This window comes from Ammospiza nelsoni, chromosome 8 (genome assembly GCF_027579445.1).
Source record: "Ammospiza nelsoni isolate bAmmNel1 chromosome 8, bAmmNel1.pri, whole genome shotgun sequence".
NCBI lineage: Eukaryota > Metazoa > Chordata > Aves > Passeriformes > Passerellidae > Ammospiza > Ammospiza nelsoni.
Window position 1 is genome coordinate 16,959,480 of NC_080640.1, and position 27,606 is coordinate 16,987,085.

Below are 27,606 nucleotides of genomic sequence, written 5' to 3' on the forward strand. Positions count from 1 at the left end.
ATAGTAACGTGATTTCATGGACTTTGGTGTGAATGCTGTCTCAGAGCATTGTGCAAATAAGAGAAAAATGAAGCAACTGTATTTTTAATGTGTGTTGTATATCTAGTCTGTGTAAGGGATATACATCCATGCTTATATGCACCAGGAATCAGGCTTACATTCTCTATCAAATTGCTAGCTGGGTAATGCTATTTAAGTGGATAGGATTAAAAACTAAAGTAAAAACAAGACATGGGAAATAATCTGGGCTCCTTTTACCATTAAACATTATTTTCTTTAACTGTTCTCATTGTCAGTAGCATCTATTCAGATTCTGGGGAATACTGTCCTTGAATGCTTTTAGAATGGTAAATACATTAGTTGCTACCAGAGGGTTGTCATAATTGTCCAGAAATAATAAACATGGGAAGCCCTAGACCATCTGTGGATATATTTATTTATAATGTACATATTTGTTCTTTTAACCTACTGGTGGGTAAATTATAGAGAACCCATTTGCCACCTTTTTCTTTCTAGCCCTCCAAGTTTCTTGTGCAATCTGTGAGTGACTGGGATACCATCAAAATTATTGCCATATCTTGGCAAGAGATTTGACCAAACTTCAGGGATTCCTCAGCTTTTGTTCACAGACTGCCAGTGTACTTGCCTACATATACCATTTATACTCCATTTCTTCTGGGGTAACTGTGTACCTAATGATGATTGAATCTTTTCTCAAATCCATTTGAAGCAATAGGTGAGAGCAGATGAACATATGTTAAAAGAAATTTCAGTTCTCAGTTGCAATGTCAGCAGCAAAGTGCCTGCTAGAAAACAAATAGAAGAAAACGTTTTCTTTAGATATTTAAGAAATGAAAGCTGTTGCCCAGCTATTGCAGAAGGTCTTAGAGGCAGGTTTTGAGTATCAAAACAGAGAAGATATTTTAGCAAGCAACCACAAAATTCCTGCATCCCCCTTTCTGAACAGGACCTGGAAGTATTTTTGGAGTTGGGAATTCAGATCTTCATCCTCAGTCCTCAGCAGGACAGTGCTGACATTTTTCTCTCCATTTGTTCAAGATGGAAACAGTCTCCTGTCTTTCACCTTTTTTTAATGCAAAGTTTCCTTCCTTTCTGCTATTTCTGGATTTTTCTAAATGTTGATGTAATGATTCACATTTCCCAGATGTGAAATGCAAATGTAGGAAGTAGGATCTTTCCCTTGGCCCTCTAGGGGCTTCTTGTAGTCTGTGGTGCTGTTGGGTTTCCTAGTTAACATGTCTCCTAATTCAAATGGTTTTCCTGCTGGGGCTGTTTCAGTACTTAATAAGTAATAGAGTGTTCATTATAAACACATCTTAAACTAGGTTGGCTTTGAGAGCTTCTTGAAGACCTCTCAAAAGTCCTCAATTTATTCTGTAGACATAGTCAAATGCTTCCTCTTGTCTGTTTTAGGCCTTATCAAGCTGTTGTGTTTGACAATATCAGGCTCCTTTGGCAGGGGAGTGCCTGGAGCTTGTTCAGGCAACCTGCAGCTGAGAAGGGGCAGTGCAGGGCTGTGCTGCTGCTCTGGGGTCACTGTCCCCCCTCCTCTCTGCTCTGTCTTTGGCTGACACTGCAATGGAGCATGGATTCCACGTTTATCTTACTCCTATGCATCCCCAAAAGTACCTGAGTATTTGGATTGATAATTTCTTGAATTTGTGTTTATTCCCTTCCTCCAGAGGCCCCTGTTATCAGCCCTTCAAGCTCATCACCTTTATTTCCCATAGAAGTCATTAACAGAACAGGAAAAGGAAGGCCTGAAATAAGGAGGGTCAAACCCCAAATGGTTTCACATACAAGTGTCAGCTTCATCTTTCTGTCACTGAAATGCTGAATCCACTCTCTCAGCTATTGAGTTTGAAATTTTCTGGGCCCAGGCATCACACTCAGCCTTGCCTATACCAGTATGCCTCAGTGTCAGTGTTCAATAAATATCCCCAGCTGGTTTTGAAATTAGTTACTGCACTGAACTTGATGGGAATAAAGGCTTCCCTTTTCATCATATGGGCTCACTGGTCTGAATTGGCCCTTGAAGAATTGATGTGCTATTGCCATTTGAATATGTTTGTGTTGTTACATTTCTCATAGGCAGCTATTTTTCAGTTTTTTAAAGAAACAAAAATTTCTGGTAGTTGGTTTTTTGTTTGTTTGTTTTTAAGCATTGCAGCTTTCCAGATGCAATCCTGTCAGTTTGGATAACAAACCACCACCTATCAATGTTGACCATCATCACATCCTTGCTGCCACACAGTTCCTGGAGAGTTCTCTCCCTGTTGACTGTCTCTGAGCAATCCTGCTTTCATGCAAATATCTCCTTAAATTACACTTTCTTTGGGCAGCTATAGTGTGATAACACCAGCAGAAAGGCAAAGTGCATTTTTAAAGGGACGGGAAAAAATTCTCTCCTATGGGAAGAGAGAATATTGGAATGGAAATCAGCTGAGCAAGAAAAGGCAACTGAGAGGAGCAGCACTTTCCCTCTTGGAAGGACTGAGTAGCTGCAAAGACCAGGTAGTTTCTCCACTTGATCAGTATCAATACTGTGCTCCAACAGCAGCTAGAGTTTTTTGTATGAAAGCTGTTTTCATTGTTAAGTATAGAATTAACAATTTTTTTGTTTCCTCATCTAAATCAGTTCAGACTATTTCTCTGTGCATCTGGTATTTTGCATTGTAAGTGGCCCAAATATTTAATTTGGGAAATGCAACTGCCATAAAATGCAAATTGATGACAGCAGAAAAATTAGTATTGGATGAACACTGTGTTGATTGCAGCATCACAGCTGATCACCAAGGACCCTGGAACTCTCAGCAAAAATATGCAGTTTCTGTCATTATTTATTGAAGGACCTGGCTTCCACCCTAAGTACGTGAAAATCTAAGCAGTCAAAACAGGATGCCATTGGAGAACAATTAAATTGGTCAAATTTAATTTTCCTTTTTGCAGGTTGGCACGTGGCTGTGATGAAAATTGGCAAGGCAAAAACGCTTTGTTAGCAGAAACATCCCTGTGAATCCCAGCCAGAGCCAGCTTCCTGCAGAAGCGAACACTGCTATTTCTGTACCCTGTTTAGCTCTGTGGGGCACAGCACAGATCCAAAGCTTTGAACAGTTCCCCTTCTGGTTAGCTTAGGGATCCAGATGTAGAGTAGGCAGGGCAATCTAGGAAATCTAGGATGAGCTGTGACTCATTCCCTGCCTGTTCCACCATCCTCTGCTCTTCATGAAGCTGGTGTTTCATCTCTTCTTTGTGGTCAGAGTTCTTTCTATCAGTGCCCATTTAATTTAGCCTGATGGAGTAGCAAGTTGGAAAGAATAAATAGAATTATCCCACACATCTGGTCTATTTTATAAAGTTAATGGAGTGGAGAGTAATCTCTGAGGGGCTGCAGCCCATATGATGTAATTCTGCGTTTGGTTTGTGGTTCAAGCTACATAAAATCAGCCCACATGTGACTGATGGTAAAATGACACTTGTCAGTTTGCAAGCTTTGTCTGTTTGCCAGAAAGCATGGGTTAACAAAGTATTACATATGAGAGGTCTTGCATGGGCACCTTGGGTGTATCAGCAGAGGCACTTTGCAGAGTACTCCTTTAGAAGGCAAATTTTACTTTCACCTTAAATGAGAAAGTAAATCTTGGGTGACAGTTGTGAAAACTTGGTACACAAAGTAACTCCTAGAAAATAAAAGAATCCCATAGTTTTATTGTTTCTAGAGAATATAGCAAGCATGTAAATGCTGTTGTCAGTGTATCAATGCCTCCTGACAGGAAAGGCACCAGTGCACCAACTAAAATCTGTCTGGGGAAAAAACCAGAGGATGTGAAGGTGGTGACAGACAGGACAGTGTGTGAAACCAGTGGAGTGTGTTTTAGGGTGGCAGTGGAGGTGGGAAAGGAAATCTGCTGTTGCTTGTGGACTCATTAAAAGTTTGTTGGGATTCTATTTTTGCTTCAGGTGAATTTAGAACTTTGTAGCAATGTAAAATTTATTAAATGCAATCCGCCCTAACATAAAATGCCCACTCAAGAAGAAAAACTATCTAATAATGAATGATTTGGAGCATGCAACAGAGCTTTTTTTAGGTAGGTTCATAGGCAGGTGTTGCTGCCAACATCTTCCCAATATTTTTCAGGGCACCAAGATACACCAGTGGTACTTAACTGGAAATGGAAACATAACTCAATGAGAGATCTCATCACTAAAACAAAAGATAATAATTTAATTGGACCTTAGTTTTCGTTTGTCAGTTTTAGTGTGAGATCAAGATTATCTTTTCATTATTATGGTGCCAATGAATTTATGGGTAAAACAACAATTCCTTGTAACAACTCTTCTTTGGGATGCTTCAAGTTACTCTTTCAGGTAATTCAGATGATGCAATTTAAACAACACTATCTTGATAGTTACAGTTTATTCCCTATAGGGGGTGAATTTCCATTGTAAATAGAAGAAGTTCTTGAAAAAATCACTACAACCTGTTCATTTTTACAGAAAAAAATTAACTTCACAGTGAGAAGATTTTAAGGAATATCATCCTCTGTGTATCAATATATGAAAATTGGTTTTAGAAATGATTTTTGCTTTCTGATAATTCTTGAGTTATTTTTGCTCCTTTTTCATCCATGTAATAAGCTGTTTAAAGTGAAACTGATCCCACTAAAAGGATTATTGATAACGAGATCTAGGTAAGAGACAATTACAAGGTTGGCTGGAATAACAGGATAAGAAGATAACTGTTGGGTTGTCCTGTTAAATTTTGTTCTTTTGTTCCCAAGCTGACATGTGGTGAGACTTTGACCAAATGAAACTCTTGTGGCTGTCCAGTCTAAACAGGCAGGAAATGCATTCCTTCACCATGGCTCCTTGACCAGTAATGTGAATAACAAAGCTGAGAGTGAAAAGCCAGGACTACTTTGTTTGGGTTTTTTTAAACATTCTTATAACTTGTATGGAGTACATCCTGCAACACGGTACCAGGTTGAAAACCTATACTTAGTTCTACAGTCTATTATTGAATTTTTTAGCCAGGTTTTTGTTTTTATAAACTGTCCAATTCAGTGGTTCAAGAGCTATGATAAATGGCCAGCAAGTTGGTCTGTAGGATCAGATGAAAAAGCAGAGGCTGCAGGGTTTGATTCTGAAGTGTTTCCATTTGAGAGATTGCTCATAAGAGCCTTTGGGTGTTTTATGGGAGATTTGGCAGACTGTGCTTATTCTGGGGTTGTAAATATTGCTGTAATTAGGACTAGGTTTAATAGGAAGAAGAAACAGAGAATTTTAACCAATGTTTTTATAACCAGTTCTTACATAAATTTCTAGGTTATTTGTCTTAGATAGCATCAGCCTCTTTCTTTCCCTTTTCAAGTACTTTAAAATTTCACCTTTTATAGGCTCTCTTATCATTACTTTCTAACATTTAACAAGATGACTCCCTGATGTCTTGCTCCTCCAGATGGGCTATTTTCCTCCTTCTTTTATAGCTATCTGGCTTTACAGTGTAGATTGTGAAGAGAAAAGACAAATGTGATACAATCTGGGGAAAGTGGTTTCCTGTTTTTCTACATACTGTCTCATTAACTGCTAGAGTAACTCAAACTTCTCTTCTATACAATGTCTGCCCTCACTACTTACAGGTCTGTTTTCCTGCCACAGGCACCCTTGGGTCCCTTGGTGCAAAGCCCTTGCTCTCATGCTTTTTATGAGTTAAGATAATCCCGTGCTTCTTTTGGTCAGATATTTTTCCAAACATTCTTTTCAATCACATCTCCATCACAGGCTTTTTTGAACACTTATTGTAACATTCTGCTTGCTGTCAGTTCTGTGTGTCTGTGGAGTGAGAGGATACAAGCTAAAGATATGTATGGGAACATCTGAAAAAATGGAAATGGAGACTAACTTTTAAAGAAATTAAAATAGAAATTAAAATAGAAATTAAAATAGAAATAGAGACTAATGGTAAAACATACTTAAGTTATAACAGGGTGTTTTGTTTTTTTTTCTGTGTTTCACTTACCAAAGTGAAAACATTCTGTGAAGAGAAATGTTCTTTAACATAAAATTGAGAAATTGTATTTCTGGGCTGCAATGCTGACCAGCAGGAGCACAGCCTTAAGTATCATGGCAAGTTCCTGCTGATCATTTCTGAAAATGATGTAATCGAGCAGCTGCACCAGTACTCACTTGGCAAAGGGAACCTGGGCACTCCTCTCAAGGCTTTAAAGTTTTCCTAAAAACTAAAATACAGCATTAAGCAAGGATCTAGTTGAAACATGGATGGCTCAGTGAGGCTGAATGGAAGACTGGGCACAAAGAATGTGCTGATCTGCCCAAGACACTTTGGTTGTTTGTTAACTTCCTGCATGTGATTTCACCAAAACAGCTGCTTGTGAGTAGATGCATATTTCACTGTGTGCATGCTGTCAAATGCATTCTTCCTGGTCAGAGGTATATTTTGTATAGCATGCTAAAAGTTCTTCCTCTTGACTTCTGTTTCCTTGTCTTTCATTTCAGTATTTAATGTTTCCTTCCCAACTTAGTAGCTTCCCTTTTTGTTACTTTCTGAAGGGTTTGTGCTTTCTGAAGGCCCACACATGTGAGCCTATTTGTGCAGAGATGTGTTCATTGGAATGTACATCATATGGATGTATTATAATATATGATGCTTTTTAAATAAGGTAAATGTGATTTCTGCAATGACTTCTCAGAAATCCCTAACCCTCTAAAGCCACATTCATCAGTAGTTGCTTTTGAAAGTCTGTTTCAGGAAATGACAGACATCCTGTTTTTTTGTCTTGAACAGTTGTCTGTCCAGTACTTAGAGATATTTCTACCATTCCTGCTGGGGATTATCTTAATGCACATTTGCAATATACAATGATTATATATTAACATTATTAAAGGAAAAATAATTTGTGGCTCCAACATGATAGGGCTATCTGAGTTTTTTACAGAGTTTAAGATTACAGCTAAAAACCCCTTAAGACAAATGATAGTCACAGTAACAGTTTGCTATCATGTGGTGCATATTATCCATTAGAAGAGCAGGCATGGCATCAAGGATCCTAATAGCTTTGTTTCAGAACATAAGCTTGTGTGAACAAAAGGAAATAACCTGCCTTGCCTTTCCATGCCTGATTAGCTTTGGCAAATATTGCACATTGAAGATGATGATGAATTGACGCTATCAGCAGCCCTAAACCATCAGATAAATAGAGACAACCTTCTGGATAACTTGTTCTGTAGCTACAGAATTTGTTTTCTAAAATAATCATCTCCTTTCCTTTTAGAAAGCACTTGAGTAGGATTCACATCTTGAAAATTGACTGTGAAAAGTATTTTTTTGGTGTGAATTGTTAAAAACCCAACCATGCCACTTGGGCTCTGATCTCTTCAAGATGTAAGAGAACACTAATAAGTTCCTCATCCAGAGAAGTGCACAGATCCTTGAACAAAGAAGAATGACTGAGAAAAATTATTGTACTATCTCATGTTTAAACTTAACAGTAAATGAGAAGTGTTTGAAGAAATGTTTAATCATCAATATTGATATATTATAAAACTCAAAATTAACAGATAAATGTAGTGTAATTATAAGTAAATAAAAAATCATTCCAAAAAACATCTGTTTCTACAATAGGAAAATGTAGGAATATTGAAAAATTGAGAGATATTAGAAAAATAGCAAACATCAGAGATATTTCTGACACATACATATGTTGACATCATAAGATGGAACATGTGTGATCACAGCCTTGCTAAGGGTGTGCTCACTGACAGTCTCAGCTCAGATTTCAGTAACAGACATGTACTCAAGGAAAAGTGTTTGGCTCTCTATTCTTTTCATCACAGTGAGAAATGAAATGCCTGTTTAAAACCCTTAAGAATGTCAATCAAAAATGCACATTTTCAGGTGGAGTTAAGTTCAAGTCAAGCTTTCTCTGCAAAGGTGTTTTCCTACAAAAATATTCCTTCACATTTTTTACCCTCTGTAGTTAAACTGCATTATTTAAGGACTGACCTAGCCAGAAACTGTGTAAGAGAGTCAAGAGGGTTCCATTATCATTTGCTTAACCTTTTTCTGTAGACCCCTTCTCTCAGGCTGTTGGTTTTCTGTAAGCCCCACACAAGGGGTTTAAGAGACAAGGGATGTTCACCTTGCATTTCTCATTACTGACAGTAACTCCTCCTGCTGTGGCTCCAGCTGCACTATTTGATTTAGCAATTTCTGGCAACTTTGACAAATTAAGCAGCCAGTGTGGCAAAGTGATTGCTGTGGGAGACAAGCATGGCCCTTCCTTTCCCAGTGACTGCTTGGTACAGGAGCAGCTAAAGAACATTGTGCTGCTCTACAACCTTTCCTTTTGCCATCTTCTTCATGTTTCAGCTCGTAATATTTTTACTTTTTGGGTAAATGAGAGTCTTCTAAACTCTCGCCCTTCCTTTGTGTCACCCCACTCACCTGTGCCCCTCTCTGGCACCTCCATTCTCTACCAGGTGCTTAGCATCCCTTTGCTTTCCAGACTGCTTTTCCTGTTCCATCTGTCTCCAGCAACCACCTCCCTCAAATGCATTCACTGAAGCAAACAAAGAACATTTGCTGTTCGGCGTAGTGATGGGAGTTAATAAGCTGGGCTCTTACACATTTCATCTTCTCTATCTGGATACATTTTTGATGGAGGGCAAATTTTATCAGATGTTTGCATGATGCCCAGCCCTGTGACTGCTCTATGATTAGAAGCCCCAAAGTACTACTGCAAAAAAATAGATTATTAATGTTGCTTTTATTTGGTATCATAGTGAAATCCCTCCTTAAATGAATAAAAGTGGTTACACATTTTCAAAATAAAACATCCAGATTTATTCAGGAATAATATGGATAAAAAACTGGAAAAAGTATGAAGCACTTATTACAATCTGTCTTAATGTGCTTCTTGTCTTAGTGTTATGGCAACACTTAAAAATCAGGTTGGATTTTGGTTTGGTTTGGGGATTTTTTTAGATATTTGTTTGTTTACTTTGATTCTGGTACAATTCCCTAAATGGACTTTCAGGTAAGCAGTTCTTTTATTAACCATTTGTAACAGTGCTAGAGAGATATTGATTTTATGGAGGTCTGAGAAGCAGAACGTGTACCCTGCTTGTAAAGACATGCACAATCTGCAAGACTACGTGCTCACACAAGGAATATTTCCATGGATTCATCAGCCATTCTTTTCAGAAAAACATAAACTTGGTTTTTGTCTAGAGTCTGGACAGACACATAATCAAATAGAGAAAAGCTGACAATATAAAATGACAGCCTTAAGATGCTCAATGGAGTTATTTTTATTTAGGAACGTAAGGTTGCAGAGAACCTCTTGGGTTGTTTTTAAACGAGTCAAAGTCATAATCATATAATTCTTGATAAATGGACTCTGCTGAAATCAAAACAAGCGGTTCTTTTTGAGTTAAATAGCTAACTTAGGGTACAGAATGGGACAGCTGTTGACTTGAGAAAATAGATTAGATTAGAAATAGTGTTTCCATCCCAAGAGCTGTATAGCATTGAAGTCTTTATTTTCCATGTAGTTAAGAACAATTTAGGATTTAGCAGCCTGCCAGAATTCTGGCTGTAGTGCCTACCATGATATGCAATGGCTAGTGTGGAAATATGGGGAAGCATAAAAGGCTGGAAAAGTGTCTTGTTTTTTCCAAACAGGAAAAAACCCAAAAAAGAGTACCTCCTTTTCTCCTAACTAGACCTGTCAATAGAGGATTTGCAGCTGTCTGCATCTTCTGTGCTCATATCCAATACCATGTCCCTTTTAAATGTACTCTACTGTGTAAGTTAAGGTAGCAAACTTCTGGGAAGGACTCTGGTCGGTGGTCAGATGCAGTCATCCTTGATCCTTCAAGACATGCAAATGAAATGAACTCATTCAAAAGCTGTAAAATATTTAATCTTCTGCTCCACTGTCCCACAGAACATACATATTATTGTTAGCTAGCTTTTTCCTTCTTCTCTCTTCCATCTTTGATACTCATACCACACCCTTTTTGTTTTTTCTTTTATTCATAGTTCTTTAGTTTTTTTTATTTTTCATTTCATTGAGGATGCAGCAGTCAAAGGGAAAAGAAGGCAGGAGAGTGTTAAAACAAGAGGTCAGCATGAATGTAGCAAGTGGCTAGAAATAATATTTGGTGCAATCTGAAGAACAAGAAAGACAGAAGATCTGGCCCAGAGCTATGTGAATAGTAAATACAAGAAGATAGTAAACTGCCCTAGAGTTAAGTGTGTAGGTTACATGTAGTAAATATATGCAATTCTGTTACCTTTCACACATTAATGAATCTTCTCCAGCTATGCTTAAACTGCTTTATACTTGTTCATAAAATTCATCTGCACGGATGTTCTTAGAGTAACTTTGAAAGCTGTGTGTGTTGTTGCTCACCAGAGAAGTGCAGTTTAAATTCACTGGTGTGCATGAACCTGTTCTGGAAGCGTGTCCTGGCATTCTGGGCACAGAGACTGTCACAGGCTTCTCAGGCCTCTCCCACCCCATCTTCATGGTAAAGGCAGCAAATGGCACATACAGTTTAACTATTTGGGTGTATCTCACACTGGTCCAGAAAGAAAATTCTAGATAAGTCTTTTTCTCATTTTTCTGACATGTAGATCTCTGCATTATGGAACAGGTAAAAGTAAGTGTTGGATTCTGTGCTTACTTAGGCTGGTAATACATATTTGGGGCAGCTCCCTTGGGATAAACTGCACAGAATCCTTCCATGCAGTTCTTAAGGAAATTGCAAGGCATCTAAACACACAGAACCATTTTGATTTTGTATAATCAGGAGAGGGTGCAGAATAAGAAAGTAGTGGAGTGGGACCCCCACTATGGTGTGGGATCTGTGTTCCTGCTGTGGGGCAGCTGTGATACAAATCTCACCCTATGTCTATTCCTCTGGCTGAAGCTGAATCCCTCTGCAAATGGAGCATTTTCAAAAAGCACTGGAGGTGGCATTTCTTGAGACGAGGGAGTTGCCAGCACTGTAAATGGAGCAGGTAAACAAGGTAGGAAAAACCCAGCCCTGGTCCCCAGGCAGGCCACAGTGACTGTACCTGCTGTTCCTCTGTCCTTTGTCAAACAAATACTTTGCATCTTCAGGTTGTTGTGATATCATTATTGAACGAATTACAAAGAATGAAACCTTTAGGGTGGCAGGAGAGGTGGGCACAGGGAGCAGCAAGCGCTTTGCTGCCTGTGAGCTGTTTGAAAGGTCAGGGGCTCCTGTTGCTGTGCTGGCTGGTTGCTAAGCTGCCGTGGATTTTTGTGCTCCTTTTCCTGGCAAAAGGGACCTTGTGATGAGGTGCAAGGTTATGGCAGTGCCTTTTTAGTAAACTCACCCCCTCCTTTCTGCTTGCTGAGTGACTGGGTAAGGGAGGTGCTCTCAGGAGCATTTGCTTTCTTTCTAGGCTTCTTTCTGGCTGCTGAAGTAACTGATATATCCTGCCAAATCAAACCTAATGTTTTTTCTTGGGGGAACAGAGTCACTGTTTAGTGAGCTGCCAGGGCACATTGGGTAACTAAGGCTTTCTAAGGGATCAGCAGAATTTATACCATCTTCACCCCACTTGCATCTTCTTTGAACTCACAGCAAAGCACATTTAGTTAGTGCTTGGGTGAACATTACTTAGCAAAGTATAGACCTGTTTCATAAGATTATATTTTAACCCCGCTTTCCTTCAGCTGTCTCAAGCAGCAGGAACTTTCATGTACCTCTGAGATATAATAGCAGCCAATGCTGCCAGGCCTTACAGTGGAGCAAATATTCAAAAATAGTCTTATCCTGTACCAGAAAAGTTGAGAAAAAGGTACAACATGAGAGCAAACTGGCTTTTGGGAAGGGGGAGGATTTGATTGCTCAGATAAAGTGTGCTTTCTTGCTGTTCAACTTCATTTACAGAGTCTACAGCCTGTACTATCCACCATACAGATAATTAGAAAACAGCACTGGGGTGTAAGCAAATGAAGTTTCCTACCCTCCAAATGAAATTGTCAGGTTGACATATGTGCTTTTAGACATATGCAGCAACAAGAAAGGTAATAATTTAACTTGCCTATTAGTTCAGTGGCTGTGAAAGTCACAGCACTCCTTGAAGCAAGTGGGGAGTCAAGGAGATGAGGTCTGCACTAATCTGCTATAGGGAGGCTGGGTGGCCTTTTCATGTTGGCCAGGCATTTTTTATAATATGGTTGTTTTCTGTTGCTTGTAATCTCATTAAATGTTTGCTGGCAGGGTTCTGGGAAAATAACAGCAAGTAACCATGTAACCAAACACCTAATCTATGTTTACTTAGCCTGATATGCCATCAAATTCTTCCCAAGTACGTTAATGTACAGCTAAAAATGTGAACTCAACCCTGAGCTGAGGCTTGCCTGGGAAGTGGGGCCAGAGATCTGGGCTGAGGCCATGCCACCCAGCTACTGCTGTTTGTGCATTAAAATTAGTTAGGGCTCTGCATGTGGAGATCTGAACATTTTTGTATATATTTCTTCTTATTGAAGGGTTATTGTTATCCATTCTGGCATTCCTGGAAGTTCCTCCTTCACCCTAAATAATCAAAACTTGAAAAAGAAAACCAAACCAACCAACCAACCAAAAAGAAAAAAAAAAAAACCCCACCAAAGAGAAAAAAACAAAAAAACCCCCTTCATTCTTGTAGAAGGAGCAATGAAAGATACTGCTCAGACCCAAAATAAGGAGCTTCTCCCTGCAAAGACTCTGCAGAAGTGCCCAGGATCCTCCTGTGATGGATCATGTGCTTATGCCAACTCCACCTAACTATATTACTAAGCTTTCAACATGTTGTGGTTTTTGTTTGTCATACCTGTTTTCTCCTATTTTGCTCACCTTTGAGTTTGGCAGTGTGTGTATGTTTTCTTAAAATAATTCTGGTTTTGGTTTTGAGCTGGATATCTCAAGGAGGTCACTGAGGGACACTTCTCAAAGGTTCAGATGTGGTGGTGTTTAGGGCTAGCTCTAGTGTCTTGCTGTTTTGGGTCAGGAAGCTCTGGGCTTTGCAGAGAAGCCTTGAGCATCACCTGTCTGAGCAGCTTCAAGGACTGAGGATGCACACTGTTAACCATGTAGCTGCTTTCTTGAATTGCCATTTTAAGTGGCTCCGTAGCCCTCTGACCTGCCTTAACAGGTAACACTTCCTGGGAAGCCTGTGGTTCTTGTCAGTGGTAATCTTGCATTCTCAGCATCTGTTGTATCGAGGTGAGATGGAAGGTATTTGAGCTTTCTCTTCAAGCAAAACTGAAAGGCATCCTAGATATTCTGCTTATGTCTTAAAAGTCTTTGATCTGTCCAGAGGCTAAGGGCTTGCTGGTGATGGCAGAAACACGGGCTGAAATGTGGCACTGACAGCCAGCACTGTGTGTTCCTGCACTGAGAAAATTGGGGCACTTCAGGTCCCTTGGCTGAGCCCTGCCATTCAGTCACTAATGCAAAAGGACTGAGGGCTTTTTGTTGGTCCCCTCAGCAAAGCACATGACTCAGTTACTCACAAGGGGTGCATCCAGTGGGTGTCAGTGGGTCTCCTCCAGTGTCCTGCAGCACCCAGTGTGTATTTAGAGACAATTTGATGGCCTGGGTACAGACACAGTTTTGATTTAAGTGGTTAGGAGAGGGGAACAGGCTAGCTCTAACCTTCTGTGAACTGTCCATGCTCACAAAATTTAGTTGCTGCGTCCTGCTGATTAGAGCTTTCATCTGGGGTTTAGCTTGTGAGAATACAGAGGACATTTTATCATCAGATCTTCTCTGATTGTGGAGTAAATATTCCCTTCCCATACAAAGGTGAAAGCTGTATTCTCTCAAACAAAACTTTCACACTAAACTGTGTACAAGGACGAGTAGCTAGTTAGAGTAGAGATTGCAATTGGAAATACAGTTCAGGCCAGGGATGGATGAGTGGGGAGCCTGCTGGATGTGGATGAGGACTGGCAGCAGTGAAGTGACTTGCACATGTATGCAGTGACACGCAGGGGGGAAGAGGGTATTGTGTGCTAGGATGCAAGTGCTGGACAAATCACCCAAATTATCATGAAAAGCATGATACCAGACACTGGCTCAAATCTTGATGGCCTTCTTGGTTCCAACAAATTTTTATAAACTGCATGTGAAAGACGCGCTCGCTTTTCTGCAGTAGGGATGGCCTAGGCAGTGTCTGCTCAGCCATTCATGTTAAACCATGTGCAGTCTGTCCTGACCCTGGCTGTTTCTCTCTCCGAGATGGCCGCAGCCCCATGTGCCGAGCAGCCCTTTCCTGCAGTAGGGATGGCTGAGGCAGGGTTTCTGCCCAGCCTTTCGGGTTACACCGTGTGCAGTGTGGCTGACCCTGGCTGTTTCTCTCCGCAGATGGCCGCAGCCCCATGTGCCGAGCAGCCCGGGCCCGCGCTGGCCGTGAGGGCCTCAGCCAGGCGCCGTCCCTGAGGTGAGGAGCGCAGGCACCGCCATGGCCTCATCCCGCCGGGCCCGGCACGCCGGCCCTCCCGACGGAGGCTGGGGATGGATGATTGTCGCTGGCTGCTTCCTCGTCACCATCTGCACCAGGGCCGTGACAAGGTAAAGGCACTGCTGCTTGTCTTGCTGGCCTCTTTGTGGCATTAGTTTTCTTTTCTTTTCCGCCATAGGAAGAGGGTTTGTTATCTCCTGAAACCCCTAAGGCTGCTGGGACGACCAAGGGATTATGAGCCCTCTGGTTTTAGTCTTGCCTCCTCTGACAGCTGCTCTAGCTTTCAGCACCCGCTCCCTGATTTCTTACAGAATCAAGGCCAGGGGCAGGTAGAGCTATTTCAGGCTGTGGTGGTTTGCTGGGGAGTGAGGAATCATGTAGGGTCTCTTTGGGTTCGCTGTGTCCCTCTGACCCCACAGCCGTGCTCATTTTTGCCAGTCCCAGTGAATTAAGTGATTCCTGAGTCAATGTGAAAATCTTGTCAATACCCCCTTCTCCCACTGCGAGCATTTCAGACACTGTCCTACCTGAGAAGATCCGAGCCCTAGAGAAGAGACTCCTCTCTGCACCCTTCTGGTATCCAAAATATGCAGAAAATATTTTCTCAAAATAGAAAGAACAGGAGAGAACATGAACTAGACTGCTGCCTCGTATAAAAATAACGCAATCTGGGATGAGATTGCTTTCACAGTGACTCTGATGTCAACTGCAGATAGAGGAGCCTGGTGTGTGTGAACATGGACAATTTAGCTATATTAAGCAGAGAGTTAAGCACCCTGGTAAGTGAGGAAAACTTGTTGGGCAGCCAGTATAGTGGAAATACAGTGTTTCCTACCTAAAGTTCTTATTTCTTTTAAAATAAAGCTCCCAGATTTAGGGATCTTAAATCTTTAGGGATCTAGGGTCTTGGAGTCAGCAGCACAGAAGGGGATAGAAACACTTACCCAGTGTTAGTTAATGCATACAAATGTGCCAATTCCATAATAATAGCAGAGAATTCCTAGAGGATTTAATTCCATGTTTGTGTGTGCAATGTGTTACATACAGGAAATAATCTAATGGTTGGCACACATTAGACTACATAGAAGAGTGAAATATGTGCAAGAAAAAAAGCTGAAGAAAGTGGTCATTCAGTGATTTGGGAAAAGGCATCTCTTGTTGATCCAGAAAAGAGAATGAAATTATGCAACCTTTTAATCTGTTCCTCTGCAGGGACATATTGAACAGTAACACTTGTCAAGTTGAGAAAGGACCTCTCCTGCAAACATTTTATTAAACTGCTGGAAGGTCCACAGGCTCCTGCTGTGTTTTGATTCTTTGTTTGAGAGGAGTTACTTTGCACTTGTCCATCCATGAGCACACAGCTGCAGGTGGGGTTTGCTCTGCAGGTGTTACATTGACCCTACCCTCACAGTTTGTGCGGCTGTGGGACAGTGAGCAACAAGGCCAGGGAAGAACTGTGAAGCCAGGGCTTTGTGTGCCAGGGAAGCAACATCATCATATGGGCTATAAGTTGCTGGGGAGAATTAGCATTTCAATTTCCTTTTAGTTCAAAATACTGAGTCATAAAAACTCTAGCAGCAAGAAACATATGATATTATAATCACATAATTATAATTATAATATTATAATAATTGTGGTTCACAACCACAATTTTGATTTTCCCAGGAGCTGGAGAGGACCTTCAAGTGGGTACTTTTTATACCTGAAGAGTGAGAACAGTGTTTTCCATGAGGCAGATATTCCATGTTTAACTGACTGATGTTCATGTTTTTTGTCCTAGGTGCATCTCCATTTTTTTTGTGGAGTTTCAGGCATACTTTGGGCAGGATTATGCCAGAACTGCTTGGATCCACTCCATTGTGGACTGTGCTACGATGCTTTGTGGTGTGTATTACCCTTTCAAGAGTAATGTAGCTACTTTTGCATTGGCTCCATCTGTTTTTAGCATGCTCACAAGTTGGTGGAGTCAGCTGGGAAAGAGTGATACTGTGGGATCTCTGGGGTATGGTATATCCAAGCTGCTTCCCCCAACACAGTTCTGCAAGGGAGTGCCTTCATGAAAGAAGAAAAAGAAGCAGAACTTTGTTTTGTGAAATGATCTAATTTTTCAGAAATGTCATTTTGTTCAGGTCTATTGGGACACCTCATGTTTGAGAGCTATTAACTGAGCAATTGTTTCTTTTGCCTTTTGATTGGAGTCATATTTGAGATGTAGCACAGGATGTACATCTTGCCTCCAGATCAAGTCACAACCATCCTCCTTTTATCAAAAGTGTATATTTACAAATAGTCTTCTCTCTTAAAGGAAAATTTGCTATTATTAAAAATCATGTGCATCAACACAGCAGTTGTACTGAATTTCTCATGGGTTTGCTTTAAAGCTGTACAGCTTGGTGAAAATCCATGCCCTGGTCCTGTAGAAGAGATTAATCCATAAGAATTGCTAGAAAGGCAGAGGGGCACAGCAAGAATGAGATGCAACAACTCACCTGTGACAGCCGGGTTATATCTTGGGGAAAAGAGAGAAATAGGGGTATCCTTGCCCTGGCATTGCAGGTAGTAGAAGGGGAGAGGGTTGGTGATGGCATCCCATGGTAGAGGCAGGGTGATATGGGAGACATTGGATTTGGAGAAGTGCAGGAGAAGGGTAGCAGCCCTGGAGATTGTCCAAAAGATGTGAGACCTCTCCTGTTTGTGTCTAACTCGGAGCCCATAAGGCCAGGGAGTTGTGAGGAAGGACACCTAAAGTTACTGAGGGCTGAAGTGCAAATTCCAGGTGGGGAAAAGTCTGAGTGTTGTAAGCATAACAGTGTGGGCTGTTCCTGTGACCTGTCTTGACCCCCTGACACTGCAGATTAGCTGTGTTCCATAATGACTTTGATCTACAGAAATGACTGCTGAGAAAGGTACTGCAAGTTTCAGGTTTAACCTGACTTTTAGAGGGTTTTTTCTTTATCTTTGGTGCTCATACCATTGTGACAGGATTATGTTGGAAGACCACTCTGTAGCTGCAAGCACCATTTTCTCCTGCTTCCTCCTGCTTCCTTTTCTTCTACAACTGTTGCAGTGAACTGTGTGTGAGGACCTGCCATTAACTACCAGCTTTATTTGTTTCTTTGAAGCCCCGCTTGGGAGTTTGATCAGTAATCATGTATCCTGCCAAGTTGGTATCATGCTAGGAGGGCTGCTTGCATCTACTGGACTAATTCTGAGCTCATTCGCCACCAGTCTGGAACATCTCTACTTATCATTAGGAGTCCTCACAGGTAGGATGCATTCAGCCCCTTTGTTGCTGCCAGAACACAAGACAGGAATGCTAAAAACAATGGGTGATCTCTTCTCCATGTCATACTGACACTGCACTGGTCAAATAGAGATACTCGGACCTGTTCCCATGATTGTAGACCAGAGGCTGTGCCAGCAAAAGCTTCAGCACTGACTGATCTCATATCACACAAATGCAGCACCCTGCAAAAGCAACTTTACCTTCTGTTGGAGAGAGGACTGTCAAAAAAGTTCTGAAGTTATGGGAGGTGAGGAGGAACTGCTGTTGCAGTTGGTGTACATGAAAAGGTTTCCCTATTTTGACTGGGATTTGGGAGGAGTTTGTTATAGCAGAAGTTCTAGATTGCCCTAATATATTTGCATATTTGGGAAAAAAGTTTAAACTAAAACATAAATGTAAGTAAGAATAAAGGAGCTCTTGGTGAATACCAGGCACCTCAGCTGTATGCCTTACTTTTGTCTGCATTGCATTCCAATTGAACAGCAAAAAAAAATTTCTGGTTGGTAGTCTTGCTGTAGCAGCTCCTCCATTTTTGCTCAGGTATGGTGAAAACAAATCTTTGCTCTGTCCTATCTGCCCGTGTTTGTTGTGCACAGAGGAACTTGAGAGGGGCCTGTGGTCACACTGACATTCCTTCCTCATTAATACTGACCTGGTAGCCACGGTGATATAAGACCTTGTACTTGGTCCCCTGGAGTTTAGTAACGAGTTGGTGGAATTACTGCAGTTCACATGCTGCCAACAGCTTATTTGTTTCAAAAAAAAAAAAAAAATCCTTATTTTAGCGCCTGTATTACAATGCTACTGTATTACAATGTTAATCTTTGACAAAATGTGTTCATAACAAATAAAAAGGCTTCTTGTAATTCGAGGGAATGTGCTACAAACCATGCTAATACCTCTGAGGCTTCTTTAGTGGGGGCTGCTGTGAATACCGAGGTGGAAAGGCAGTTCCAACGTACATGGAGTAGTGAAGAGCCAAGTTCATTACAAGCAGTGAACTTTTAGCCTGTGGGGGCTGATGAACAGAGAGGTGAACTGTTGGTAAAGGCTAGATGTGGTGCCCCCAACCCAGAGAGCAGATGGGAACACAACAAGTGAATGTCTAAATCCATAAAAGCAACAGGACTTGAAACCAAGGAGTGAAGCAGAGGTGAGATTGGGGAGTGTCAATAAGTAGAGGAGTTCCTTCTAAGAGGTACAAAAGTGTTTTCAGCCCTAAACTTTCTGCTTTTCACAGGACATTTGTTGGCTTTTTTGAGACATTTTCCCCCTGCCAACTCACTGAAAAATAAATGGTGTATATGCCTAATAAAGTATGATTTTCATAGCTCTTGAGTGTTGATGTCTAGCTCAGGGCTGCTCTGCTGGCTCTGCTGCCTGTACAGCTCCAAGCCCAGCTCTGTGCCCTGCTTGTCCCCTCGCCTCCTGAGGGGTGCCAGACTGGGCACCCGCCGCCCAGAGTCCCTCTAATCCTCTTATTCCATCCTGGCAGGTTTAGTGCCTGCCTCACACAGTGTGGCCTTTGAGGAGGATGTGGCAAGCCAGTTACAGCACTGGGGACTGTTTCACCCTCAATGTAGGACATGCTCCAAAACCCTAGTCAGGAACTAATTTCTATTACTGATTCAGAAATACATATTTTAGTGTTAGGGCAACCACTTGATGATTAAAACCTGCTCTCTGATTCTGCAGCAGAGACCACAATCTTTTTCTCCATCCAAGAGATGAATCTTCTTTGTTTACTCAACTGGATCTGGCTTTCTGAGGCTTTCCTCCCCTCTTTACTCGTAGGCAGGGATTTAAAATGGTCAGGACTCCAAGCATCTGTTGCAAGGGGTTTGTTTAGCAGACCAAGAGAGGTTTTTTGTAGAATATTAGTAACAGAGACAGGCTCTTTGTACTGTGTTTCAGAGACCTGAAAATTAATATTCAGGGTTGCAACAGACCAAAACACAAAGTGGTGCCTCATCAGGACAGCGTGTCCAGTGTCAGCATTGGTGCAGACCCTGGGGCAAGACCTCATCTTGTATGCATGAAAGGCTGGCACACCCGTTCTCTCATGTTTAGTGATCCTCCTTTTTCTTGTTATGACCATTACTTCTGTCTGAGTCTTATTATTGTGGATTAATGGTCATCAGTTAGGTTTGTCAAGTCAGGGACCCTGCCAGTGGAAGAAAGTCATCATCCTAGTTTCTCATCACACTCAGACTGGCCTGCGTGATGCAGAATCAGAAAAAGCTTTCTATTCTTTGGTACTAATGAAAATGCATTATATGGTTTGCTTTAATATGTTCCATATGTCATGCTTAGTATTAAGCCATCTGCACTTTGCTTTCTTTTCTAGGACTTGGGTTTGCACTTTGTTATTCTCCAGCCATTGCGATGGTGGGCAAATACTTCAACAAAAGGAAAGCGCTGGCGTATGGAATAGCCATGTCAGGAAGTGGAATTGGTACCTTCATCCTGGCCCCTGTGGTCCAGCTCTTAATTGAGCAGTTTTCCTGGCGAGGAGCTTTGCTCATCCTGGGAGGTTTTGTACTAAACCTCTGTGTCTGTGGTGCCTTGATGCGGCCTATTTCTCTTAAGGAGGATTGTAAAGCTGCTCCTGAGTTGCTTGAACAGAATTATGTCTCTGAAACAGAGAAACAAGACTTTAAGCGAATGTCCATCTCTTCACCTTTAATCAAATTATGGCCTCATGAATGTTTATGCTACTGTTCATGGAAGGAATATGACTTTTTGCTGATGCCAGGCTTCATGGTGCTGGCAGTGTCAATTTTATTTATGGCATATGGCTGCAGCCCTCTTTTTGTCTACCTAGTGCCTTATGCTTTGAGTGTTGGAGTGAGTCATCACCAGGCTGCCTTCCTCATGTCCATACTTGGTGTTGTAGACATCATTGGTAATATCACCTTTGGATGGCTCACAGACAGAAGGTAAGGGCTTCTGGCTGATCAAGGGGAAGCTTTAGCTGGTGGGAGGCTGGATGCAAGCAAGGTATAATACATATAAAAGCTAACATTATGTACCCTTTCTCTAGCATGTGTAACTTAAAAACCCCCAACAGAGTCTAACTTTTAGGAATGCTTGCTGTTTAATCTTTTTGTCTCTTCTGAAATGGTTCAGTTGGTTTAATATCCTTTTTTCCTGAAAAAAATGATGTGTTTGTATATTTGATAGTGGAAATGTAACCCCTTCCCTGAGGTATGTTGAGTGTGATCCTCCATATCTATTTCCAAGGGGGTTTCACCCTGTTTCCTCTGCTTTTCCATCTCTTTTGTGTTGCTTGGGAGGTGCAGAAGTTATAGAAGAGGGTCCAGGGTCTGGCCCAATATTGTTAGGCACATGCTCGGAAGGACTGACTGAAAATTGTTATACATTTTCCAGTCTAAGAACTCACCATGCTTTGTGAACTCAGCTCACTCCAAACATCAGTGTACAGTATCTGTAACATCAGTAGATACTGGCCAAATTAACAAGGATTTCGATTCTAAAGGATGCATTCTTTACACTTCTTTAGTTTGTGGGAGAAATCATTGTTTTTCTGAAGCAGGAAGGGAGGGAATTGCCATCTCAATTCACACTAACTCGCATGTAAGGGCTGACTGGAATGGTGGCAGCTAAGAGAGGTATACTGCAATATTTTATGCATAATACTGGGAGCACCTTGCTGAGCTGGGATGTAAAGCCCAATGAAATACTGCTTTGAACATTGAAGCTTTATGGGCCTGCAAAACCCTGCAAAGCAGGGTTCTGTCACTAGGAACATCCTGAAGAACACTGCAGGCACCAGGCTGCTGCTGGCCAGGTGTTTCTGCAGCTGTAGGTGGGCTCGTCTGCTGAGTGAAGGCTTGTGTAAGGCAATTGACTTGATCTGAGCCATAGAAAAGAGTGAGAGACTGAAGCACTGCATGCCAGGGCATAGAAGCTGAAATGCTGGTTTCAGTGATAATATTTTTATTTTCTGTTTTGAAATTTGCAGGTGCCTGAAGAAACATCGGTACTTTTGCTACCTCTTTGCAGTGGGAATGGATGGCCTGTCTTGTCTTTTCCTGCCAGTTCTCCGAAGCTTCCCCTTGCTTGTGCCTTTCTCATTTACCTTTGGCTACTTTGATGGAGCCTATGTAACGCTGATCCCTGTTGTGACAGCAGATGCAGTGGGAACTCCTTTGTTATCATCAGCACTGGGCGTTGTGTATTTTCTCCATGCCATACCATATCTAGTGAGCCCACCTGTGGCAGGTCAGTTTTGCCAAATGACTTCCCCACAACCTTATCAGTACTTCAGATTCACCTATTGATGTAAAGGGGAAGGAAAGTTAGCAAATGTACAGCGAACGTGAAGGCAGCCTCTGGGTAAAGGAATAACACACCTGGACATTCTTAACTCTTTAGATTTCCCATCCTGGCCTTGGTGGGATGATTTCCAAATACAGGGTGAGATGAAATTTAAAAAACAAACCAGTATGAAATAGGCTTCTAAGCACGGCTACATCAGCACTTCTCATAGTTTAGAAACTGTGCAAGTAGAAGGAGTAAAAGATTCCACTGCAAAATTACATGATTTTGTAAAATCTAAATCTCTCTAAAGAGAGTTTTATTCCAAGTTTGTATTTCTTTTATGTTTTCTTTTTGTATTTAGTCTCTACATTGCTTTGAACAGGTGGGTGAGTCAGCTTCACTCCTGTTTGGTCATACACTCATCCCTGTAATATCTAACCATCATTTTTGCCATTTGTACCATTACAGTGAAGTAAGGATGAGCTGTACCCTTATTATTCTTTAGAAAGCACTTGACACAGTTTTTAATACTGTGGAAGCTCTGAGATCTTTTTCAAACAACCAACTCTATATATGTTGCATATTTTGTAAATTTATGTTTACATCAATTCCCAATTAATCACTGCTCATTAAGCTTTTAATTTAATTGTGCATAGCAAAAATTATTGCAAAATAGAATTTTTTTGAGTGAAGCATGAGCCTGGCCACAGCTTAATAAATATTTCTGCATGAAGATCTTAGAGCTCTCTAAGCCTTCTAAAGACTGCCAGTTAAATCCAGGCAGTTGGAAGATGTTTATTTAGTAATGTGGTGATGACTGCTCTGCCTTTTCTTGTGGATTTGACCTCCAAATAAAAGGCTATAAAGACATTATTTGCCTGCTGAGAATAAATCCCTCTCTGCACCAGGATGTAAAAGTATAGTGATGGTGATGTAAATATGTATTATTTGATCGTTTTTATATGTGATAACTCCAAAAGTTTATAACTGGGTAACAGGATTTGTAAATTATCCATGAGAATACCGGAGACTTCTAAATTATTTTTTTTCCCCTACAGGCTGGCTTGTGGACACAACTGGCAGCTATACTGCATCATTTCTCCTGTGTGGATTTTCTATGATATTTAGTTCAGCACTATTGTGCTTTGCAAGACTAGCAAAGAAAATCAAAAGAACACATTTGCCATCCCTCACTGGTAACACAGCCTTGAAACAGCACATCTGGACAAATGGAGCAATAGCTTATTCTGTCACAGCAGAATTAGACCAAAGGGATGTTGAATTTTTGGCTGTGGATACAAACAGCTTCAGCAAGAGGTGACAAGTGCTGTTGTGATTCAGTAGGGCACAACCTGAGACAGATGTGGCTCAGTGGTGTTACACTGTTGAATATACTTCTCCTGTGAAACAAGACCTCTCAATTAGATTGTTCTGTCATGTTTTAGTTGGCTTAAATCTACATACAGCAACAGTAATACCAAGTTAATGCAGTAATAGAAGAAAGCTAGACTGAAAATAGAGTTTGTAGATACATGTGTTCACAGATTTATTTGAAATGCAATGTTGACTCCACAGGGATCAGTCACCAAAACTGAACAATAACATTTACATTTAAAAATACTATTAATGACCCAAGCTTTTTCATTTTGTGGTCTAGTATGTTTCAATGGACTAATTATACACACCATGAAAAAATCTCTGGATTTATCAGTCTGCATGAAACTCTTTGCAAATGAGTGTTTCAAATGCCAAAGTCATCTGTTTGTTTTGCTTTTGTTTTGTTTTTGGTTGGGGTTTTTTTTAAGAAAATCTGGCAGGAAACTGATTTATGCTGAAAGTATCTCTGGAGCAGCTTTAATTTTTACAATGTGCCTGAACTTTGTACATACATTTCAATTTAATTTCAAATATGGTTTTAGACCTGCTTTCCCACATGTTCTATTGTAAATTTTACTTTTTTCCTTTTTTCTTCTGGATACCTTTAAAATTTGAACTTCTAAACATTGACATGCAGGGTATGATCTTTCAGCTAATCCTTGTCTTGGAGGGTGGAAAATGTGTAGTGGTGGCTCTGCTTATCTGAAGAGGAGTAAATTTGTACCATGGGACCGGGCATGCTGATAGACAAATGTGCTTTAAGTGCATTAGTGGAAGAAGCCCAAAGGCAGCCCAAGAGACCAGAGAGGCTCCGATGTTTTCAAACCCAGAGCCTCTTCCTCTTGTAAAATCAGCACCTATTGGAGAACTTTAGAGTCCATGCAACCAGGTGGCTGAGAGATTGCCCACCCTGGGCTGATAATGGAGAGGATGTTGGCAGAATTGTTTCTGTGTATTGCAGGGGCAAGTCTGTGTCTTTTCAGACCCAGAAACTGCATCTTCAGGTGGTGCCAATTGCTCATTTGCACCATCTGAGGAGCTGTCAGGTCACTTCTCCTTGATGGCCAGAACACAAGAGCTGTGACTTGCTGACAGTCTCCTGCTGCTTGTGTGAGGAATATACTCCAGCTGGCTGCTTCACAGGAGCTAGGGAGTGCATGTAGCTCATGGAGTAACTTACTGATGTGATGGTCTTATAAATACTGTGATTTTCTACATTTCCAGAGTGAACACATTGTCAGCAATGGAAAACTTCACATTCCACAATACAAATAGTTTCAGTGTTTTAATGCTGTATCCAGTTGTATTCTGTTCATTAACAAATTGATCAGAGTCTAAATAATTTTCACTTACACTGAACTAGTAGTTTTGTTATTCTGCAGTGTGTTCAATGGCTGCTCGTGGTGTCATTTTCCACTCTGTGCCTTGGAAGTGAAAGCAACATAGACTGATATTTATCAATTTGATTTAGACCAAGACTACAGCCATAGGAGTATAATGTATTTTATATACACACACACACATATATATGAATAGCATGTGTATCAAGTAGTTTTGTTATCCAAGTGTATTTTAAATACAACATATGAAAATAGATTTGTGTTTAAATTAAGCCTTTCTTTCTGTCCTGCTTTAGGAATGTAGTCAGAGCCAGTAGCATGATCTATGTGCACAGACCACAGAATAAGCAAGATCAGTGCAAAGTCTTCTTAAAGCCAATGACATAAGTTTTCTTCAGCTCAGCATGAAAATTGACTCTTGGGCCCCAATTTAGTCTTTAACATATATTCATTAAAAAACCCAAAAATTATCCATGGGTGTTTCTTAATGAGTTAGGAAAAATATGCACATGTGGAAAAAAATTAATTGGTTTTATTAATTAGTACTGATGAAGATAATGTTTTAGATCTTAATATTTTAATATTTTAAAAAGTAGGGAATAGTGTGGTCAATCAAAAATACAATTTTTTGGAACAAGTTATAAATTACCACCATAAATAAATTTACAAAAAATTAATTACTTTGTTTATCACATCACAACACATCATGGAACTGCATATTGTAAAAGCCTGTTGGAATAATGCTATATGTATTTTTATCATAGTAAATTATACTGTGTAATATGTTATTAGCATTTTCTTATTATTTCAAGATTTTTTTCATATGCTTTTCCCTTTATTTTTTTTAAGCACTACTTACTGTTTTAAATATCTCATTTAGCAGCAAACATTCAACTGGTTTTATCCACAGACCTTTTGTAGAAAATGGTAAAATTCTTTCAGGGCTTTGCAATACTGTCTCTGCTCTGACTTAAGTCAATGGAGAAAAGCTTATATACTGCAATAAAGACTTCTGTGCATAAAGGACACTGTGAAATATCAGCCCTGTCATGAATGCTCCCACTAAGAAACAAAAAGAAAGAAGTGGAGCAGAAATGACCTGCAAGTGGAAGAAATGGGAATGCAATCCAGGCTGGTGAAGCCTCAGGCCAAACTTCCTGCTCCTGCTCCACAGAACCCAGGCTGAACAGATCACCTTCATCCTGCCATGTGAAATATTTCAGGCAATGCATTACAGAAATCCCTGGCTCACAATAGTTTTAAAGAATGATTTATGGTATCGGCAATATTTTTTTTTTTCAGAGATGATAATATTCAGGCAGTCCTCCGTGGAAGACATTTCCTGGCATGGCTTAGTATGGGAATAAATCAAGATACCCGAGCTAGCTGTGAACAATTTGCCAGATGAACACTGCATGTTTGAGGATTTAGGGGTCTTTTCCACCCTAACTATCCTGCAATTCTGTGTTCCCACCAGCCCTGATGGACACAAGCGTTGATGGGCATGAGCTCGGCTGGAGCACTGCACTGCTGAGCCTGTCTGGCTCCCCAGGACAGCGTGGTGGGACTTGGCTTGGGGTGACATCTGTCCAACAGATCCTACCTCAGATGGATCCTACCTGGGATTATGCTCTGCTCTGTGCAGTGGATGGAAGTTCAGTGTAAGTAAGTGAAACTGCTCACAGCTGCTGGAGTTATCTCATGTGTCTCCATTCCACGGGGTTTGAAATGGGGAAATAATAATTATTTTGAAATTATTTATATTCTAGTGATAATCTGGAACATTTAATAAATTGTACCTTGGAAAGTTGTGTGAAAGCAACATTGAAAAAGTCAAGTACCTTCTGTTGAAAAATTACTCTTTTTCAGAAAAAATATTCCTGAAACATTCCTATTAGCTTGGATAATAATTTATCTCTGGAAAGACAAAGGCTGTGTTACTATATGGTGAATGTATTTTATATTGCCAAACATTGTTTCTTTGTAAAGTGTTACAAATTTATGTGAGAAGGAAGAGCTTGTTTAACTTAAACTGTAACACTACTTCATGGTCAGCATGGCAAAGTCCTTAGTAGGGTTTGCCTCAATAAATAATACCTTCTTCTTAGTGTTTATTCTGGTGTATTTCAGTAAAATTTTCTATATACTTTAGAAGGTGCTTTTGAGTCATAAATTGATACTTCCTGAAGTGTTATTTTCAGTCATTTTCCCCCTACACAGCTAGCATCAGCTTCAGGGTTGTATTCATATTTGGGTGTGAATTAATTGACAGGTGTGTTCAGCCTCTGTGCAGTTCTAGTTTTGCCCCCACAACCCCCCACATATTTCTCAAAAATGTGTGTTGTATTTCGTTTTCTCTAACTCCCGAAGCTCCAACTCAACCTGCTCCCGTGTCGCCATTCCAGGCAAGGCAGCAGCACCACCCTGTGGGAAATAACACTTTTCCTCATTTACCAGACAGGCAAATTCAGAAGGCTGGATACCTGGGAGCATCCCCAGGCATCTGTGGTCCAGAGCTGTCCTGCAGAGTACAAAGGAGGTGAGGCACAACAAATACACCTTTTGCATTACTATGCCTCACAGTTTCTTCACTGTGCAGATCGAGCTGCTATGACTCTTCATAAAAATTCAGGCTCACATTTTTTTTCCAAAATAATTTATACCTTATCTTTATTTCTTCAAGGTTCTTTTTTCAGGAGATATCCTGGTGGCAGTGTAGAGGGGAGAATGGATGTGTCACCATGGCTTGCACCACCTCTTCCCCAAATTCTTCTCTGCTGCCCTCCACC

General features: G+C 40.7%; 1 protein-coding gene across 1 annotated transcript; it reads left to right on the forward strand.

Moving 5' to 3' along the window:
- Positions 1 to 14,527: 14,527 nt before the first annotated feature.
- Positions 14,528 to 24,393, forward strand: SLC16A12 (solute carrier family 16 member 12). The gene is made up of 6 exons (XM_059476682.1): positions 14,528 to 14,637; positions 16,311 to 16,414; positions 17,653 to 17,796; positions 20,164 to 20,755; positions 21,802 to 22,061; positions 23,159 to 24,393. The coding sequence occupies exons 1-6, from the start codon at positions 14,528 to 14,530 to the stop codon at positions 23,419 to 23,421; spliced, it is 1,473 nt and encodes a 490-aa protein (XP_059332665.1). The 3' UTR covers positions 23,422 to 24,393.
- The last annotated feature ends 3,213 nt before the right edge of the window (positions 24,394 to 27,606 follow it).

Coding starts and splice junctions, on each gene's coding strand:
- SLC16A12 (XM_059476682.1), top strand. CDS start 14,528: ATGGCCTCATCCCGCCGGGCCCGGCACGCCGGCCCTCCCGACGGAGGC. Junction 14,638..16,310: donor TGCACCAGGGCCGTGACAAG/GTAAAGGCACTG, acceptor TTTTTGTCCTAG/GTGCATCTCCATTTTTTTTG. Junction 22,062..23,158: donor AGTGAGCCCACCTGTGGCAG/GTCAGTTTTGCC, acceptor TTTCCCCTACAG/GCTGGCTTGTGGACACAACT.